Here is a 19,780-nt window from a genome sequence, read left to right as displayed (position 1 = left end):
TTTTTCAAACACGGTCAATCCCAAAGATAGACGAGGTCTCCAGAGGGAAGAGAGCAGGGAGTGAGATCACAGGGGCAATCCTCCCCAGCAATCCTCTAGGGCAGATTCTTTCCCCCCGTCATTAATTCATCTAACAAATGTTTATGGACACCAGCTGTGTCCTGGCACCCACCATAGCTATCAGGCTGTAGCAGCAGCAAAGCAGCAGACTGGTCCCTGCTTGTCTATGGATTCCTCTCTAGCGGAGAGACAGACCCCTATCAAATCACAAAACTGAGTGTGTAAAGGTGCACATGGGCAGAGCTGTAAAGGAGAGGCTGTGGTTGATGTGGGCCCCTCGCTGGGGCCACTGAGGTCTTCAGACCCTCTGACCAGATCAGAGCCTCTCTGACCTGACTCCTGGAGGGCCGGACGAGGTCACCAGGTACAGGAGGAAGACCAAGAGGGTGTCTCGGCAGAGGAAGCAGCCTACGCAGAGCCCAGAAGGCAGATGGAAGGGAGGCTTCGAGGAGGCCAGGGTGGTGCAGTGTGGTGGGGGGCCAGGAGGTGCTAAGTCTGGAGAGGCAGGGCCAAGCAGAGTGCAGGGGACACCGAAGGTTCTGGTGCTGGTGCTAAGAACAGTGGGTAGGCAGGGCAGCGACCAGTCAGGCCTGAACTTGGGAAAGTTTGTCTGGTGTCCTGGGGGGAAGGGAGGAAAGGCCAGCAAGGTGGGAGCCCTCCTATAGGAGAGCGGGGGCGTGCATGGTGCTGGAGAGAAACAAGCGGGTCGGGAGGGATTTGTGAGTGAAGTGCCCATAATCTGGGGGCCAGAGTGGCAGTGGCAGGTGCACAGAATGTGGGACCGATGTTCAGAGGAAGAAGTCCCCTTTCCTTTGGAGGGTCATGAAAGGTTCTGCAGAAGAGGGAACCTTTGGATTTGAACTTATGGGGTCCAAGGAAAGGGCGTTTCCAGTGGCAGAAAGAGCATGGACAAAGGCCTGGATGCGGCTCATGTAGAGTTCCCCAGAGCAGAGGACATTTGTGGGGGGAGGGCGATGGTGGAGGTCCTCCAATGGCCAGCTGAGGAGCCTGCACTTTCATCACAGAGAACCCTAGTTCTAGAGCGGATTTCCTGCCCACCTGGGAGATGGTAGCATACTGCCTGCTGCCCTGTGACTCCAGGCCGTGAGCTCCAGTGAGAGCAGCTCAAGGCTGGACAGCCTGGATTCAAATCCTATCTCTGCCCCTTGTGGGGCAGAGCGTTTGTGTGTGTGTGTGACCTCAAACCAATTTCTGAACCTCTCTGAGCCTCCATGTCCATGACCATGAGTGGCGTCAACAGTCCTCACCATGTAGTTGTGACCCTTCCTGGGAAGGTACTGGATGCACAGTGACTGCCTCCTGAGAGTGAGGAATTCCAGGAGTTCCAGTGATTGTCATTAATCAAAGGCAAATGGAACCAATTCCTACTTTCCTTCATTTGTAGTTCCCTATTAAATCAGGCAAACCCAAACAAGCGGAAATGCTCGATGCTGGTTATTCCGTGAAACCAGCTCATACCTAGTGAGGGGCTGGATCAACCCATACCACCGTTCTGGACAAAATACAATAGTCTGTGTCAAGAATCGTGAAAACGTTCATAATCAAACCTGGTCCTCTCACTTAAAAGGAAATAACCCATAAAAAGAAAACGAATGGATAGCATCGGACTTCGTAGCACATAAGGGGCCACTGATAATAGATGTCCATTATATTGTCCTATGAAGAAAATAATGCTGCCATTTACTATGACATAATGTGACATAACACTGAAACTGGTCAATTGTGAGACATTCAGATTTCAGGAATGTTAAAATATGAGAAAATGTAGTCTTCGAATCGGTGATAAAGGTGCTAGAAATGAGGAGCAGTTGGTAAATGCAATAGTGAGAGCGTTAACTTCTTGGTGAAATTTCTTGGCCATTAAAAAGGCATAAATTTGATGTGCATAACTAGGAGAAAAATAAGATACAAAATTGTCTGCAGCCTCTGATTATAATTAGACACCTTAGGCAGAAGATAAGGCTTGCATGTGGGGATTAACATGAATTTATGTCTTTTTTGCTCATGTTTTCACAATGCTGAAGGAACTAGATCTGGGGCGAAGGTCTGCCGGTGGGTGAATGACAGCAGGTAAAGCTGGGGATGGGGACTGTGCAGGGGGCTCTGAATGAAGCCAGGGAACTGGTGGGCTGGGTGGGGGGAAGGGGGATGGCTTAGAACCGCAGAAGCACAGAGTAGGACTGCAGAACCAAGGACCCACTGGGGGTGAAGGGTGAGGACAATTGCTGGGGGGATGGGAGGGGGAAGGACTCCCAGGAGGAGGGGCACAGGAGCCTTTTTGTCATGACACAGAGGCCAGGACAAGGGGATGGCAGCAGCAGCACTGTCACCAGCCAGGGAATATTGGGCCAGGACCACTTGTAGCAATTGAGCCTCTATTGATGCAAAGAGCAAGTTCCTTTTAGTAATTTATGCCTGTGGAGTGAATTTGTGTTTTAAAAAAATTGTTTTAATAGAATTGCTTTTAGGAGCTTTTTAATTGTCCGGCTGCCCGTGTTTAAGGGGAAAATGATGGTGTTGTAAGGAGAAACTGGCAGGGTTTTTTCAGACCCATCTTACTGGTAGCCAGCTCTGAGGAGGGGGGCTGTGGGCAGCCCCTTCCCACCTCCCTGCACCTCAGATTTTCTCTTCTGTGAAATGGGAACGGTGATACTCCCTCTAGAGTTGTGGGGATCAAAGAAGCTCCTGCATGGATACCGTTCACTGAGCCAGGGCCCGGCTGCAGGAAAGAGCTTGTAGACCCGGTGATGAGGATGAGCTGGGTTCTTAGCCATCAGCTGACCTCATTCTCCTCTCAGATGATTGCATGACACCAGCCACATCTGGGGAACTGGGAGCCAATGTGCTGAGAAATTGCTGTAGCCCTTTGCTCCTTTCTTGTGAAGCATCTGGAGCTTTCAGTTTTATTTACAGTGCTGGTACTCAACTTTGGCTGCACGTGGGAGATCCCAACATGCAGGCCAACCCCAGACCACTGAATTGGTCCCCTCCCATGCCCCCAGCCATCGTCCTCACCCTTCACCCCCAGTGCGTCCTTGGTTCTGCAGTCCTGCTCTGTGCTTCTGCGGTTCTAAGCCATCCTCCTTCCCCCCACCCAGCCCGCCAGTACCCTGGCTTCATTCATAGCCGCCTGCACAGTCCCCATCCCCAGCTTTACCGGCTGTCATCACAACCTTGGGGCCTGGGACCCAGGCACTGGGTTTTTTAAAAAGGTGGTTTCAAAGCGCAGGGAGGGCTGAGAGCCACTGGTTAGACTATGGCTGGGTAGGGCCTCTCTCCATGAGCTGCATCACAGTGAGGCAGGGTAGAGGGGTGTCCTGAATTCTGTTTGTCCCATCTTTTCCACAGCCAAAGCTTTTTAAGACGTTGGGGCCACAAGTTGCCTGGATGACTCAGTCACACTAGTAATAGGTCTTCATTTCTGGCCAAATAACTGTTGTTTTTTTTTTTCTTGTTATATTTTTGTTTTCTTTATGCTTTCATAATGAAATAACATGACTGTGCTTCCCAGTTAACATGGCTGATGTCACATGCTTTGAACCAGGACTGTCTCCTCTCTGGCAGTCATTCCTCTACCCCAGGCAAATCGACCAGCCACAGCCTCCCCATGCCTGTGTCTTTCAAACTCAATCCATTGGTGACTCCTGCAATCCATTAATGGGGTGCTGTCAGTCGTTTAAGCAATGAAATGGAATAAAATGGAAAACATGAGTGCTCACACTTACAAACTTTAGTCTTGGTTGTAGAACACACATATGTCGGCATGTATTACAAGGCAGGATTAAGATGGTTTTTTTTCTCATTGAGTAACACAGGGCTGAGCTCCCTGCCAGCCCTGAGCTCTTCCCAGCTGTGAGCCAGGTCCAGGGTGGTGTTCAAAGAGCAAGAGGAGGGAGTTCTGGGCCAGGCTGCCTGCCTCAGGATCGGAGCTCTGATTCTCATTGGCTGTGTGCCTTGGGGCAAGTTGTTCCACCTCTCTGTTCCCAATTTCCTGGCCTGTAAATGGAGATGCTTCAGTCTCCACCTCCTGAGGCTGTTGCAGTGTGTTCACAGAAGGCTTCGTGCAGAGCTCAGAAATGGCAGGTGCTGGAAGTGGGGGGTTAGTTAACACTCACTACAGCTCCTGCTCTGGATGTTCTTTTCCACCTCATCTCCACCCAGCCTCACCATCAGTCTGCCAGGTTGGCAGACTGGGACAGGAGAAAAATGCTGCAGCATTTCTGGGGGTACCTGAGCCACTGGTTGGACTCCTCAGCCCATAAGCAGCAGCCCCCATAGTCTGATCAGCCACCAGTGGTGGTGGTTTGCATCAACCTCAGACTTCCTCCCCACCCTAGAGAAGGAAAAGCTGCCACGCTTATTTAAAGACTTCCCTGATTTTAAAAATAGGCATTCCTCAGAACACAAATCCCCAGGGGCTGGGGGCGTGGCACTGGTGTAGGTGACCTGCTGCTGGAAGTCTTCCCACCTCCCAACAGAGGAGACCTTAGCTCTGCCTGGGGGATTCATTTTGCCATCAAGGTAGGTTCAGCAGGAAACTGCAGTCTGCCAGGCATGAAGGGCCCTGATGGTGGGTGACAGTCTCAAACACCGGACCCTCCCAGTTCCTCTGGTAGCGAGTGGTGACAGTGTGAGGTAGGTGTCTACCAGGAAGCCTCTGAGAGACACGGTGCCTGAGGCTTCTGCTGGGGGCTGGTCACAGAGGTACCTTCTGTCCAGCACTTGCAAGATTCCAGAGTCCCCGAAGGAAAGCAAGTGTTCAACATAAACCCCATGGTGTACCCAGTCTAGGCCTAGTGAGCTGGTCGTATCAGTGAATGGTGGAACCCTCCAGATGCTAGCCAGGGCCAAGCAGGCCTTTCAAAGGACAGCAGCCTCCAGCCTGTCCTGCACAGGCAGCAACAGGATTAAGGTTTGAGAAGTGCTCTCTGGCTGCTGATGGAGTGCCAGAGGGTAGCGAGGAGCTGCCCCATCTTCCACGTGAGAAGTGTGAGAAGTATCGGGGAGTCCAGGGGGTGGCCGAGGAAGGGAGGAGAAGGCTTAGTGATGTGTAGGCTATGGGGGAGAGAGAGAAGGGGGGGGGGTGGGCGGGCGTTGGGGACAGCTTCTCTGAGTATGTCTCAAGTACCCTGGACTGGAAGATAAGAGACCCAGGCACGCGTACAGGACTGTCCCCTGACTGGAGACATTTGCTTGGTTGTAGGGCCTCAGTTTCCCCATCTGCTAGAGGAGGGAAGATGGCACCTCAGAACCTTGATTCTACCTCTCATAATATCATCTTCTTGTTGCTTTAAAAAAACAGCTTTCCTGCCATACTATCCCTCTCTGGCAGAGCATTTTAGAAAGAACAAAGCTGGTAGACTTGAGTTCATATGCTGGCTTTACCACTTATGTTTCTTTGTTTCTTACGGTATTTGTTCCATTGTTTCTGTCTTCTTATCCAGGGATTCCAGTAATATATATATTGGTTCATTCCCCTTCCTGCCCAACCCCCCAAATACTTCATTCAGCACTCAATTCTCTGTAGGTGGGATCTCCCTCCAAAAATGGATCTTTCTTATGGTTAAATCTAATAGAATAAAATTTGGAAGTTTCTCTTCACTCTCCAACTCCCTTCCCAGAGGGAAGGTTTGGGATTGGTTTGGTTTATTTGGTTTGGGTCATTGATTTGGTCTGGTGAAGTTGGTGTTTTTTTGTTTTTGTTTTTTTTTTTTTTTTAGATTTTATTTATTTATTGTGGAGAGAGGGCAGGGGGAGGAGCAGAGGGAGAGAGAGAGAATCTCCAGCAGATTCTGTGCCAAGTGCAGAGCCCAACATGGCACTTGATCCCAGGACCCTGAGATTATGACCTGGGCCTAAACCAGTAGTCGGATGCTTAACAGACTGAGCCACCTGGATGCCCTGATTTTGTCTGTTTTTAACGAAGATGGCATTGTATGATATCTGGCCCGTGGCTGGTTTTCACGTAGAGTTCATGTGATCAAGGACACCTTCCTGTGTCAGCATCTGTGGCTACACGGGCTGACTGCCTTCTGAACAGCTGCCTGGTATTCTCCAGTGTGGATCTGCCACGATGTATTGAATGATGGACTCATTTCCAGGTTTAGGCTGTTGTAGCAACACCATAGGGAGCATGCATGTGCTTATGTGAGTCCCTTGTCAGGTCCAATGATAGGGACATTTTATTTTATTTTATTTTATTTTATTTATTTATTTATTTTTTGATAGGGACATTTTAAATTTTGATAGAAACTGGCCAAGGCTGATCCCTTCCTTCACTCCCACCCATACCTGGCACGTTGGAGAAACTCAAACATTGTTTCGAAAGATGAAAGAAACTGTCCCTTTGCCCTCCTAAGAAGAACATACCCATTCGTGTGCCCCCTTCCCTAGCTAGCCTCTGTCATCCTGCCACACCATGTAACTTGGGGCAATTGGTCTCTCCTCCCTGCACCTCAGTGTCCTCTTCTGTGGAGTGGAGAGTCTACCCTGCCTACCTCTCAGGGTTGTTATGAGCATCAAGCGAGAGCAGAAGGGGTGGAGGTGGCCTGTAAGCTGTGAGCAAAGGGAGGCACTTGCTGCCAGAATTGGAAACAGGCGGCTTTGTGACCTCTGAAGGACCCAGTTCTCTCCTCGGGGTCCAGGATGGATGTGTGGTCCACAAAGATAAAGGGAGGGAACACACCCTCCATGGCCACCCGTCATAGGCTGACTTGGGTACATACTTTCTGCATTAGCTTCCTGGAGCTGCTGTAATAACCACAAACCGGGTGGCTTAAAACAACAGAAATGTACTCTGTCAGTTCTGAAGGCTCGAAGTCTGGAATCAAGGTGTTGGCAGGGTTGTTTCCTTCTGGAAGCTTTGAGGGAGCATCTGTTCCATCCCTTTCTCCCAGTTTCTGGCAGTTGCTGGCAATCTTTGGCATCCTTGGCTTGTAGATGGAACACTCCAAGCTCTGCCTCCATCCTCACGTGGTCCCCTGCTCTTCTTCTAAGAACACCAGTCATTGGATTTAGGGCTCACCCTAAATTCAGGATGATTTCATCTCAGGACCTTTAACTAGTGACACTGACAAAGACCCGTATTTCAAGTAAGGTCATATTCTGAGGTTCCACATGGACATGAATTTGGCAGCCACAGTTCCACCCACTATACTGCCCTAGAAGACAGATCTCCAGTCCCTGGCTGTGTGGCTTTTTCTCAGCCGTGTGTTCTAAAACATGGGCTCCAAGTCACAGCAGCCCAGGAACAGAGCCTGGCTCTGCCATTTTTTAAATGTGTGACTTGGTTCAAGCCAGCTGCCTTACTAAGACCTGAAATGATGGCCTCAACCTCAGGGAGTTGTTAGGAATAAAATTACATAATGCATTTAAGGAACTTTAGTGGTATATTAATATAATAAAACAAATTAATAAACAATAATAATAGATGTCACTGCTATTGTGTCTTACTGGAGTTTTAGGGCAGGAGATGTTGAATAATAAGCAAATCAGGCCCCCAGAACTAGGCTGTGGGAGGGAGCAGAGAAATGGGTACTTAAGGGACATCAGGGGTCTGCCAAATTTCTTTAAAAATACCTTCTTCTGTGATTGTTGGATGACCACAAAATAGGGACTTTTTCCCTCCTACAGATGGCAGCTTCTGACCAAACCTGTAAAAGCAGACGTTCACAAGAATTTTTTTTCTCTATCTCTCCTAGGTCTGTTTTTCTCATTTCCCCCCTCTCCCCAGGTAGTAATCTTTCTGGTGTGGTACGTGTGGTGTATAAAAGAAAAGCAGGCGATACATTTACCTTTGAGTGGTAGCTCTTGTGGTTTGATATTAATTCATTTATTAGACAGTTACTGAACGCCTCCTCCCTGTGACTGAGGAAGGAAGAGTCCCTGCCCGCCTAGAGGTCGCAGACCAGGGCAGGAGACAAATAGTACAGAGATGCCACAGCACTCGTAAGTAAGTGGCAAGACCGGGAAATAGAGGAAGGACACTTACCCCGCAGCTGGTGGCTAAGGAAGGCCTCCCCAGGGAAGTAAAAGCTAGATGTCTGTAAGACCTGAAAGAGCAGTAGCGTGCAAAAGGCAAAAGATCTACCAGCCAGTGGGCACAGGTGTGCAGAGTCCGAGAGCAAGAAGGAGTGAGGCTTATTTTAGAACATGAGGCATTGGGTGTGGCTGGGGTGTGGCAGGCAAGGGGCCTAGGGAGGAGACCAGGGCCTGGGGGGACCCTGAGAGCTTTGCCTTTGTCCTGAAGGCAGTGGTTAGGGGGGATGGGGGGATGGGAGAGAGACTAAAGGTCGTGGTGGGAGGGGGCAGAGGCAGGTGAGAGCAGAGACACTGCAGAAAAGGCTTCCTGGCCACTACCATGTGAAGAAAAGACAAGGAAGGAGGCCAGTACAGGCATCCAGGCAAGAGGTGATGGCAGTAGGAGCGGGTAAGAGGGAGAAGAGAAGGGGGAGCATGAGCAGCCATGTTTAAGAGGTTAGATTGACAAGCCTTGAGGGAGAGAGAGTAGCCCAAGATGGCCTTTGGCTCTTGGCTTGAGCAACAGGGTGGACATGATGCTGTGCCCTAGGGAAACACAGAAGGAAGAGTGGACATGGGGGGGAAGATAAGAGATGGATTCAGTTTGGGTCATAGCAAACTAATGACCTGGCAAGGTACCAGACATCATCAGTCTGGAGACTGATTTGCACATGAGACTGATTTGCACATGTTCTCAGTGTTGAGAACACAGGTGTGCTGAGACGGGCGAGAGTTGCCCTGCACAAGCACAGGGTCATAATTGGGGTCTAGGGGACTTCCAGTGGCATGGGGCAGGGACATGGGGGCCAAGGAGGGTGGCTGGAGATGGGAGAGAAATCCAGAGGTGGGATTGTCAAGCAGAACCAAGTCACCAGTGAGAGGAAGCAATACTGTCAGGGTGGGAGCCCCTTTGTGGGCTTTGATACAGAAAGGTGATCCTGGAGAGAGTGGTGTTGGGATGTAATGGGATGGCAAAGGTTGATGCAGGGGAGATGGAGATGAGGGGTGTCTGGTGCCAGGGGCTCTACTGGTCTCAGTTGTTGGGGTTCCAAGTGACAGACACAACTCAATCTAGCTTAAGCTGCAAAGGGGATCTATCAGTTCATGTGACTAAAATGTCTGGGGCTCGCAGAGCCAGGCAGCGGGCTGGTGGGCAGAGAAGTACAATATCCATGGACGATGATGAAGTCAGGGGAGTTTAAGTGAGAGTTTGTGTTGCCGAAGACAAATGGCCAGCACTTCTGGAGGGGCAGCTCCGGGCTGGGCACCGAGGTCGAGGTCAGTGCTCACTGAGTCAGCCTTCCATCCTCCCGGGCAGAGTGGGAGGAACCCCAGAGCCCACGGTGGGTGGAGTTGCCGAGGCCCACGTTTTCCTGATCAGCTATCTTTTTGACCTTTTCTGAAACTTCTCTGCTTTGGGTATACCATATTTTTTACTTAAAACCAGAGTTGTTTTCTGCTCTGCTGAGTGCCGTCAATATTTTCATTTTCATCCCAAATTACTGAAAGTTGCTTTTTACTGGTCACACAGTTTCAGAAAGAAAAATTTCCTCTCCAGTAAAATATGTGGTTTTTGCAAAGCACTCCCATGGCTCCCGCCACACTGAGAACTAGCACAGAAAGTTTCCATCTGCCAGGTAAAGTGTTTTGGGGGCAGGGGAATTATGGTCAGTAGCTGCCCAGAGGACCTCAGGATAGCTGTGGACCTGGCCCGTGGCCAACCCTAGGAGCCTAACAATGGAGAGTCCAGCCTGAGATAAGCTGCAGCCCAGCATGGGAGACTGGGTATCAGTGCCCTCAGCCAATAGATGCTTGATGGGCTTCTGCTCTAGGTCAGGTGTCACATGAGACTCTGGGGACACAGGCCTTGCTTTCCTGGAGCCTAACTGCTAATATGGAAAGGGAAGTAATAAATGGTCACACACAAAAAATCCTGATTAGAAACTGTAAAAAACAGAGGTTATAAAATTAAGAAGGGGTCTGATTTAGATTTTAGGGGTCAAGGAAGAGGGCCTCTCTGAGAAAGGGACATTTCAGCTGAGGCTCAAGCAGGCATAGAAGTGAGCCAAGCTCAGAGTGGGGAGAAGAGTAGTGCAGGTTGAGGGAAGAGCCTATGTATTCGAATACTGAGCCTGGGGACAGTGCAGAGCATTGGAGGAAGAGAAGGGCAATCAGCATGGCTGGAGTGTGGTGAGAAGGTCATGGGGAAGGAGATTAGATCAACTCCCACAGGGCTGTGTATGTCATAGGAAGGATCTTGGATTTTTATCCAAAAAGCAGGGGGCTGTGATATGATCAGGTGCTGGGATCAGAGTTAAGGGTTTCTTAGGTCTGCTCAGGCTACTGGTTGGAGAATGCACTGGAAGAACTGGGTCCAGGGAGAGCAATCTATGAGGAGACTGTTGTAGTCTTCTGGGTGACAGGATGAAGGCTTGGACTGGGGTGGTAGAAGAGGAAGAAATGAATAGCATATGTGGGGAGAGGAGAGCCAGACGGGCTCCAGGATCATGGATGGGGAAAGAATCAGAAGGTTCACTCTTAGGAGGTTATACATTGGTCATGAGCTCTCCTTGGACCTCTCAGTATCTGAGGAAGTCTCCAGTAGGGAGCTCCTAAGGCACCTGAAGCATACAGAAGACTGAGCAGAGTAGGCAGTCTGGAATCCAAACCGTGGGATTCCTGGATATAGCATTTGAAGCACCACCCCCTCCACACACATCCCATACATCACCCTGCAGCCTTTGGGGTGCAGACTTCCCCGGGGCACTTAACCAGAAAATGTTAGAATTTAGGGAGGCTTCTGAATTCCAAGAGGCAGTGTCCTTTGTCCGGATTTGGAGTTGGGAAGTGTACAAGGCTTCATAGAACAGATGAAAAGACAGTGGACTGAGGGCAGAAGAGTTTGAGTTCTCTACTCCCAAGTGCACTGAAACCTTGAACAAACCCATCTCAGAAACGCTCCCATCTCTGAAAGAGTGGGGAGATCAGACCAGGTAACCCCTTTGGACTCTAACCTTTCCTGAGCTCCTGAAACCCATTATGAAAAAATCTGAGTATTTATCCAAGGTGTATTATTGGAGAGAGATCATTTTATTTTACTTTGAAAAGTGTAAAAATAGAAAAGAATACAAATATTATCAAGTACTTAGATAATCATCATCTTGAATAAACAGCTATTAACATTTTGTCATGTTTTCCTCAAATCTGTTTTTTTTTTTTATTTTTTAAGATTTTATTTATTCATGAGAGATACAGAGAGAGAGGCAGAGACATAAGCAGAGGGAGAAGCAGGCTCCCCCGGAGGCAAGGAGCTGATGCGGGACTCGATCCTGGACTCCAGGATCACGCCCTGAGCCAAAGGCAGACACTCAACTGCTGAGCCACTCAGGCGTCCCTTCCTCAAATCTTTATGTAATTTAAAAAGATGTTTCTCAGGGGCACTGGGTGCCTCAGTCGGTTAGGCATCTGCCTTTGGCTCAGGTCATGATCCCAGGGTCCTGGGATGGAGCCCTGCATTGGACAACCTGCTCAGCGGGGAGTCTGCTTCTCCCTTTCCCTGCTTGTACTCTCCCTCTCTGTCAAATAAATAAAATCTTAAAGAAAGGCTGTTTTTCAGATAGCACTCAGGTGTTTTTTGACTCCTTCCATTGTTGGCTCTTACCCACCCACAGGGCAACCACCATCATGAATTTGGTGTCTTCTTCCAGTCCATTTGTTTTTATGTTTGTCCTCCCTGGTATTCATTGAGCTTCCTAGATCTACATGTTTATATTTTTCCATCAAATTGTGAAGTTTTGGGACTCCTGGGCAGTGGTTGAGTGTCTGCCTTCGCCTTAGGGCATGATCCCAGAGTCCCGGGATTGAGTCCCACATTGGGCTCCCTGCATGGAACCTGCTTTTTCCTCTGCCTGTGTCTCTGCCTCTCTCTGTGTGTGTCTCTCATGAATAAATAAATAAAATCTTTTGTAAAAAATTGCAAAGTTTTTTTCAGCCCATTATTTGTCCAAATTCTTTCTCCCCAGTTGCTCATCTTTTGGTACATGACGTACATGTGTATTAGACCACTTGATATTGTCCCTAAGGCTCTGTTTTTTCCCCTTACCTTTTTTTCTCACCATGTTTCCACTTGATATTTTCTGTTGCTGTGTCTTTAAGGTCACTGATATTTTGTCCTATGGTATCTAATCAGCTTTGAGCCCATTTTGATTTATATATAGTTTCCATTTCTCTATTAAGAGTCTCTGTTTGGAAAAAAAAAAAAAAAAAAAAGGGATCCCTGGGTGGCGCAGCGGTTTAGCGCCTGCCTTTGGCTCAGGGTGCGATCCTGGAGACCTGGGATCGAATCCCACGTCGGGCTCCTGGTGCATGGAGCCTGCTTCTCCCTCTGCCTGTGTCTCTGCCTCTCTCTCTCTCTCTCTGTGTGATTATCATAAATAAATAAAAGTTTAAAAAAAAAAAAGAAAGAGTCTCTGTTTGGGGCATCTGGGTGGTTCAGTGGTTGAGCATCTGCCTTTGGCTTACGTCGTGATCCTGGGGTCCTGAAATCGAGTTCTGCACTGGGCTCCCTGCAGGGAGCCTGCTTCTTCCTCTGCCTATGTCTCTGTCTCTCTGTGGGTCTCTCGAATAAATAAATAAAATCTGAAAAAAAAGAGTCTCTATTTGTTCCCTCATTAAGCTCATATTTTCTTTGAAATCCTTGAACATATTTATAATAGCTATTCACAGGTCTTTGTTGGCCAATTCTATTATCTCTGTCCATTTTAAGCTGGTAAGCTAATGCTTCCACTGGTTATAGGTCATGTTTTTCTGCTTTATCTGTCTAGTAATTTTTTACTGCATGCTGTGTATTTATAAATGCTACATTATTGAGTGTTTTTTGTTGTTCTTCCTAATAGAGTTTGAGTTTTGTTCCAATAGGCAGTCAATTTACATGGGCATCTGCTTGATCTTTTCAAGGCTTCTTTTAAAGTGTATTTGGGACAGATCTAAGGTAGTTCTTACTATACAGCTGGATTATACCTACTAATATGGCATGACCTTTCTGGAATTTCTACTGAATGCTCAGGGTATTCAACAAGATATCTCTACTCTGGATGTTTGGAACTCACATATCTCCCAACCTTGCCTTGTGTCATCTCTGGTAGTTTTTCAGCTGTTTAGAATTCACCTAAGTTGGATTTTTTGGAGCTCCTTCTCTGTAGACCTTCCATTTCTTTCTCAGGTACTTTGCCATGCAAATTCTTGAGGGAGGGAGGCTCAATAGCCTTGAGCTATGGTCTTTGCTGCTACAGTCCAGAAAGTACTCTAGGCAGAAAGCCAGGGTGAGTGTGGGGCTCACCTTATCTGTTTCTCTTCTCTCAGGGACCGCAGTAAATTTCATATGTTTTATCCAGTTTTGTAGTTTTTTTTATGGCAAGAGGCCTAATCTTTTTTTTTTTTAATTTTTATTTATTTATGATACAGAGAGAGAGAGAGAGGTAGAGACATAGGCAGAGGGAGAAGCAGGCTCCATGCACCGGGAGCCCGATGTGGGATTCGATCCCAGGTCTCCAGGATCGCGCCCTGGGCCAAAGGCAGGCGCCAAACTGCTGCGCCACCCAGGGATCCCAAGAGGCCTAATCTTCTACCAGTTATTCTATCATGACCAGAAAGAGAAATCCTATTCTTTAGTATGTTTACACTTCCACTTTATACTTTTCTAAAACAGCATATAGTAATATTTTGCATGTATTTTAAAAATTTTACTTAAGTGATATTATATTCATATTCTAATATATCTTCTTTTTATTTATTTTTTTTCTTTTTTTTTTAATTTTTATTTATTCATGATAGGCACACAGTGAGAGAGAGAGAGGCAGAGACACAGGCGGAGGGAAAAGCAGGCTCCATGCACCGGGAGCCCGACATGGGATTCGATCCCGGATCTCCAGGATCGCGCCCTGGGCCAAAGGCAGGCGCCAAACCGCTGCGCCACCCAGGGATCCCTCTTCTTTTTAAACTTAACGTACATATTTTTTTTTGAGCGGGAGAAAGGGTGGGGGAGAGGTAAGGGGAGGGGGAGAGAATCTTAAGCAGACTCCATGCCCAGTAGAGACCCCAAAGTTGGGGCTCAATCTTACAACACTTAAGATCACAACCTGAGCCAAAATCAAGAGTCAGACACTTAACCAATTGAGCCACCCAGGTACCCCCAAACTTAGCATATTTTTAATTTTTTAAAACATATATTTACTTATTTGAGAAAGAGAATGCATGAGCACATGCACAGGGCAGGGCAGAGGGATAAAATCTTTAAGTAGACTCCCCACCGAACACAAAGCCCAGTGTAGGGCTTGATCTCACAACACATGAGATCATGACCTGAGCCAAAAACAAGAGTTGGACACTCAGCCAACTGAACCACCAAGGCACCCCTCAACATATTTGTAAAGACCTATCCACATTTATGTATTTATTCAGTCACTTAAATATTTGTTTTTGAGTGTGTATTAAGTGCAAGATACTGGGCGTGCCATTTGCCTGAAATGGAAAAAGTTCTCTCATGGAGCTTAGAGTCTGGGGGTGGAGGGGTAGGCAGATAATAAACAGATAAACAAGTTCATATATAATGTCACCAATAAGTGCAATAAAGAAACATGAGGGGCATCTGGCTGGATTAGTCAGTAGAGCATGCAACTCTTGATCTCAGGGCTGTGAGTTTGAGCCCCATGTTGGGTGTAGAGATTACTTTAAAAATCTTAAACAAAAAGAAAGAAAAAAATGAAGCAGGATGTAAGTGGATGCAGTGTGACTGAGGAAGGGCGACCAGACAAGGTCTCAATGGAGGTGATATTTGAGCAGAAGCCTGACCTAAGTGAAGGTGTGAACCATACAGATGTCTGCGGGAAGACATTTCCAGGAAGAAAGCCTAAATAGGCTGGAAAAAAAAAAAAAAAAAAACATGTGAAGGTTTTGTTTGTTTTTTTTTTTGTTTTTACGTGTGGTTTTAAGGAAGAGCATGACATGATCTCATTTATATTTGAGAAAATTCTTTCAAGTTGCTGGATGGAGAATGGATATTGGGAGGAGGTTAGAGGCTGCTGTAGTAATCCAGGCAACAGATAGCAAGAAATGATGGGGAGAAGTGATCTTTATTGGAAAGTAGTTTACAGGTAGGGCCAACGAAATTTACTGTTAGATTAGTATTGAATGAGGAGAGAGACATTTAAAGAACGATGCCAAAGTTATTGGCCTAAGGAACTAGACAAATGAAATGTCCTAAACTGAGATGGGGACTTTTTGGGTTGCAAATGAGTAATTCTGCTTTGAACATGCCAGGTATAGAAGATGCCTTTTAGATAACTAAGGGTGGATGTCCTTAGTTGAGGTTGGGATCAGAGATAGTGTTTCTGTATAATTCATGTATAGATGGCTTTTAAAGCTATTTCTCTGAGGGACACCTGGGTGGCTCAGTGGTTAAGCATCTGACTTCGGCTCAGGTATTTATCCTGGAGTACTGTGATCGAGTCCCACATCAGGGTCCCTTCATGGAGCCTGCTTCTTCCTCTGCCTAGGTCTCTGCCTCTGTCTCTCTCCCTCTGTGTCTCTCATGAATAAATAAAAAATAAAATCTTTAAAAAATAAATAAATAAATAAAGCTATTCCTCTGAATGAGAAGCCCTAGGAACTGAGTGTGAAGAAGAGACACCTGAGCCTTAGGAATGTCAATACTTAAATATAAGGTCTTTCTCTTAATGGAATCCAGCAAAATAGACTAATAAGAAGTAACCATTGGGGTGGGAGGAAAACTGGGAGAGTATGGAATCCCAGAAGCCAGTGAAGGAAGGATTGATCTACTGTGTTCGGTACTGCCAGGTGGATACCTGTGGATGTCATCAGTGATACACAGTAATGAAGCTCATTCATTTTAACTGCTGTATAGTATTCATTCCATGACTAGAGAAGGCTCATTTTTCTATCTCCCACCATTTAGGTGGACATTTGCAGTGATCATTCTTAAACATATCACTGATTTGAGCACATGGAGAGGGGTTCTCTTTGGAGACTTTTTCAGGATGGAATCACTAGATTATTAAGGAAAGATATGTACAGCTTTAACTTGACAAAACAGTGTCACATTAGTTCCCAAAATGGTGGTGCCAGTGTCAATTACTGCGTTTAGTGTTCAAGACCCCATTGCTTCACATCTTTACCAACATTTGCTATTGCAGACTTTAGAATTCTTGCCATTCACATTTTCCTGAGTCCTAGTGAGGTTGTGTGTCTCTGCCATTTGGGTGACCTGCCTGTTAATATTCATTGACCAATTTTCAATGGAGTCATCTTTTTTTTTCCTAATTTGTATGATTTCTTTATATATTCTGGATGCTAAACCTCTGTTAAGCACATTATATGACTGTGGTGTGTGTGTGTGTATGTGTGTGTGTGTGTGTGTATGAGAGAGAGAGAGAGAGAGAGAGAGAAACATAAAAGCTTTTAGTTTTGATGAATCAAATCTATCCATTTGTTTTGTTTTGTGTCTTATTTAAGCAACCTTTCTCTATTTGAAGATCATGAAGACACTTGCCTATATTTTGTTGTAAGACTTTTAAAGTTTTTTTTTAATGTATATATGTTACAGTTAATGCATCTGAAATTTATTCTGTGTAGGGTGTGAGGTAGGGATCTTTTATGTTTGTTGGTTGGTTTCCTATTGTGAAGGCCAGATGTCCTGACCTCTCTAGCCCTTTCCCATTGATCTGTACTGCCACCACCATCACATTCAGTTTCCTACAGGGGTATGGGTCTGGTCGGGCTCTCTTTTCCTGTTCCGCTGATCATATTGCCCATTCTTGGACTCATACCCCAAAGTCTTCATTATTGAACTTTATAGAAGTTTGATATCTGGTAGGGTAAGTTGGGCAAAGGGAGGATTATTTGCTTTTTTGCTTTGAAGTCATTTGTCTTTAAACAACTGTCCATAGTAGACTTAAAATAGCACTGGCTGAACTTAGGAAAATCTATTTGCTACTCACATTTCAAGAACTGATCTGTGGCATGAAGTGGGGGTGGGGGGGGGTGGCTCACTTTTCTGTGAAACTCTGGGTACTTTTACTTTTGGCTTTCCACACCCCTGCCCTGCCAACTCTCACCTCCGGTTTTTCAGGTTGTGATGTCTCTGAACCATGGGGCCGCTCTTCCGGTATTTACACGTGGTGGGTATTTTGTGACTGGGCTGCGGTACCAAGTTCATTGGTTATTGCCATCCAGACCATAGTGACAGGCCTGATGGCTTCTGGGGTTTCCTGTTGCCTCACCAGCACTGAGACCCTGCATTCCAAAAATAAAAGCACAAGAAACCACCGTGACCTCACGGTCTCTGCTTGCATGGTCCTCTGAGTGCCAGGACACTGCACCCCTGTGGCCAGGCCCAGGCCCACTCCCCGCCAGAGCAACGTGAGGTCCGCATGGTCTGGACGCGCTCGGAGGTTGGCCTGGCCTGAGCGCTCGCTCTCTCCCCACTTCCTCTAGGCCAGCTCCCGCAGGGCCAGAGTGGCTCCGGCCGAAAGGATGAGCAAGTTCCTGAAGCACTTCACTGTCGTTGGGGACGATTACCATGCCTGGAATGTCAACTATAAGAAATGGGAGAATGAGGAGGACGATGAAGAGGAGGAGCAGCCGCCACCAACAGCTGCCTCGGGCGAGGAGGGCAGAGCCGACCCCACTGCGGCCCCCACGCCCAGGCCCCCCCTCGACTTCAGGGCCACATTAAGGAAGCTCTTCAGCTCCCACAGGTTTCAGGTAGGTGGGCAGAGGCCCAAGAGGCTGGGGTGGGGCAGAGCCATCAGCCAGGAGTCACGAGGCGAGTGTGGGGGCCTGTCACTGCCCTGTTCCTTCCACGTGTGTCTCCCGGGTACGAACCATGGCTCAGGTGCCCACATAGCACCAGGCGGATACCGTGTCGTCAGGGAGAAAACCAGTCATGGACCAAAGTAGGTGAGAGGTCTCCCACCTGACAAATGAGTAAACAAAATGTGGTCTGTCCGTACCTGGCCGTGAAGAGGAATGAAGCACTGACTCCTACCATGAGTGGATGAACCTGGAGAACATGACACTCAGTGGAAGAGGCCAGGCACAAAAGACCACATACTGTAGGATTCCATTTATGTGAAATGTCCACAAGAGACAAATCCACAGAGATAGCACAGGTGGTTACAGGTCGAAGGGAAGGCAGGATGGCAAGGGACCACCTCACGCCCATAGGTTGCCATGTGAGATCATGAAGATATTACAGAGCTACATGGTGGTGGCGATTGCACCACCTGGGGAATGTGCCCCTGCCCCTGAGCTATGTGCCAACTTGAAAATGGTTCAGATTTTGTTATGGTAAATTTTATGTTATGCAGATTTTAGTGTACCTGCTCATAAAAATAAACGAAAGCGAAGATATTGGAGGCAGAAAAAACGTTCCTGCACTCACTCAGCCAACACAGAGGGCCTGCCCTGAGTGGAACAAGGCCAAGAGGGTCCTGTGCCTTACAGACTTATCACCACAGGGGCTTCAGTCTCTTATCTCGTGGAGCCCGGTGTCGCCCACCACCGACCTCCTGGTGCACGTACAGGAGAACCTGAGAAGGACACGCAGACTTTAGAGAACAGTGAGGGGTTTGGTGTCTATTGGCATCTGACTTTGAAGCACAAGTGCGGGTCAAGTCTGATGGGCACTGTCTTAGCCCCCAGCCCTCAACTGGGCAGGCGGGTGTCTGGAAACCTGTTCTGAGAGGCCCAGGTGAATGCAGGAGACCCAGGGACACTAGGGAATCACGCAGCCCCTTGTCAGCCCAGGTCCCAAAGTGGAGTCATTCTGGGGACCCTGTTGCAGGTGTCCTCCTGAACTGAAATAAACCAGCGCCCCCCTAGAGCTGACTTCCCCTCTGGAAGCAGAAACAGCCTTTGCCCCTCCCATCACTGTCTTTGTTCCAGGGTAAAATAGAAAAAAAAAATTTATTTTGGTCTTTTCCTTGCTTTCACGTAGCTTAGAGAAATGAAACAGGCCAAACAGCCCAGCAGGCTCAGTGCATTCCTATGTGTCTATGACAGGAAAGGAAATGTGGTATTAAGTTGTTGGGGTTGAAATCCCAAACCCTCAATTTCAGAAGCAGAAAGACAGAGCCAGTTTCCTTCCAGCTGCAAGGGGAACCCTGGACCTCCCTGCTCGGGGAGGGCCTTCATCTCCTGATTGGGTCACGGGGCTGCCCCCTGAGCCAGGACCTCTAAGGACACTCCTACTGGAGAAGACGACTGACCATTGAAACATAAGTAGGGCTGCTTAGTCATTCACTTGACAGTTGCTTCTCGAGCACCCACTGTTGCAGGGGGATAGAGTGGCAAGCATGGCAGATATACCCCGTCACTCTCAGAGGGCCCATGGCCTGTGGAGAGGCGGGCGCTCCAGGTGCTGTCGCCCAGATGATGCTGGTTACAAGTGAAGAGAAACCCTCTGTAGGGAAACAGAAGGGGGGTCTAAGAGATCCTAGGGGTAGGGAGACACCTGACCTAGGATTGGGTGTCAGAGGATGTGTCATGGAGGAGGTGACATTTCCTCTAACGCCTGAAGGTTGGGCCAGGCTCTGAATGGGAAGGGGAGGAGCTTGCCAGGCAGAGGGGCTGCCTTTGCAGAGGATCTGCCACATTCCTGGAA

General features: G+C 47.7%; 1 protein-coding gene across 11 annotated transcripts in view; it reads left to right on the top strand.

Moving 5' to 3' along the window:
* Positions 1–19,780, top strand: part of HVCN1 (hydrogen voltage gated channel 1) — a 39,115-nt gene that overhangs the window by 9,405 nt on the left and 9,930 nt on the right. For 9 of the 11 annotated variants that reach the window (XM_049101595.1, XM_049101598.1, XM_049101597.1 and 6 more), the window contains one exon: positions 17,611–17,880. In XM_049101595.1, coding sequence (XP_048957552.1) covers positions 17,611–17,880 — 270 coding nt within the window. Of the gene's footprint in view, positions 1–17,245; positions 17,295–17,610; positions 17,881–19,780 lie in introns of all 11 variants that reach the window. The other 2 variants (XM_025473918.3, XM_049101596.1) reach the window with 1 other exon arrangement.

This window comes from Canis lupus, chromosome 26 (assembly GCF_003254725.2).
Source record: "Canis lupus dingo isolate Sandy chromosome 26, ASM325472v2, whole genome shotgun sequence".
In the NCBI taxonomy this organism is placed as follows: domain Eukaryota; kingdom Metazoa; phylum Chordata; class Mammalia; order Carnivora; family Canidae; genus Canis; species Canis lupus.
This window is presented reverse-complemented; position numbering and strand designations above follow the sequence as displayed.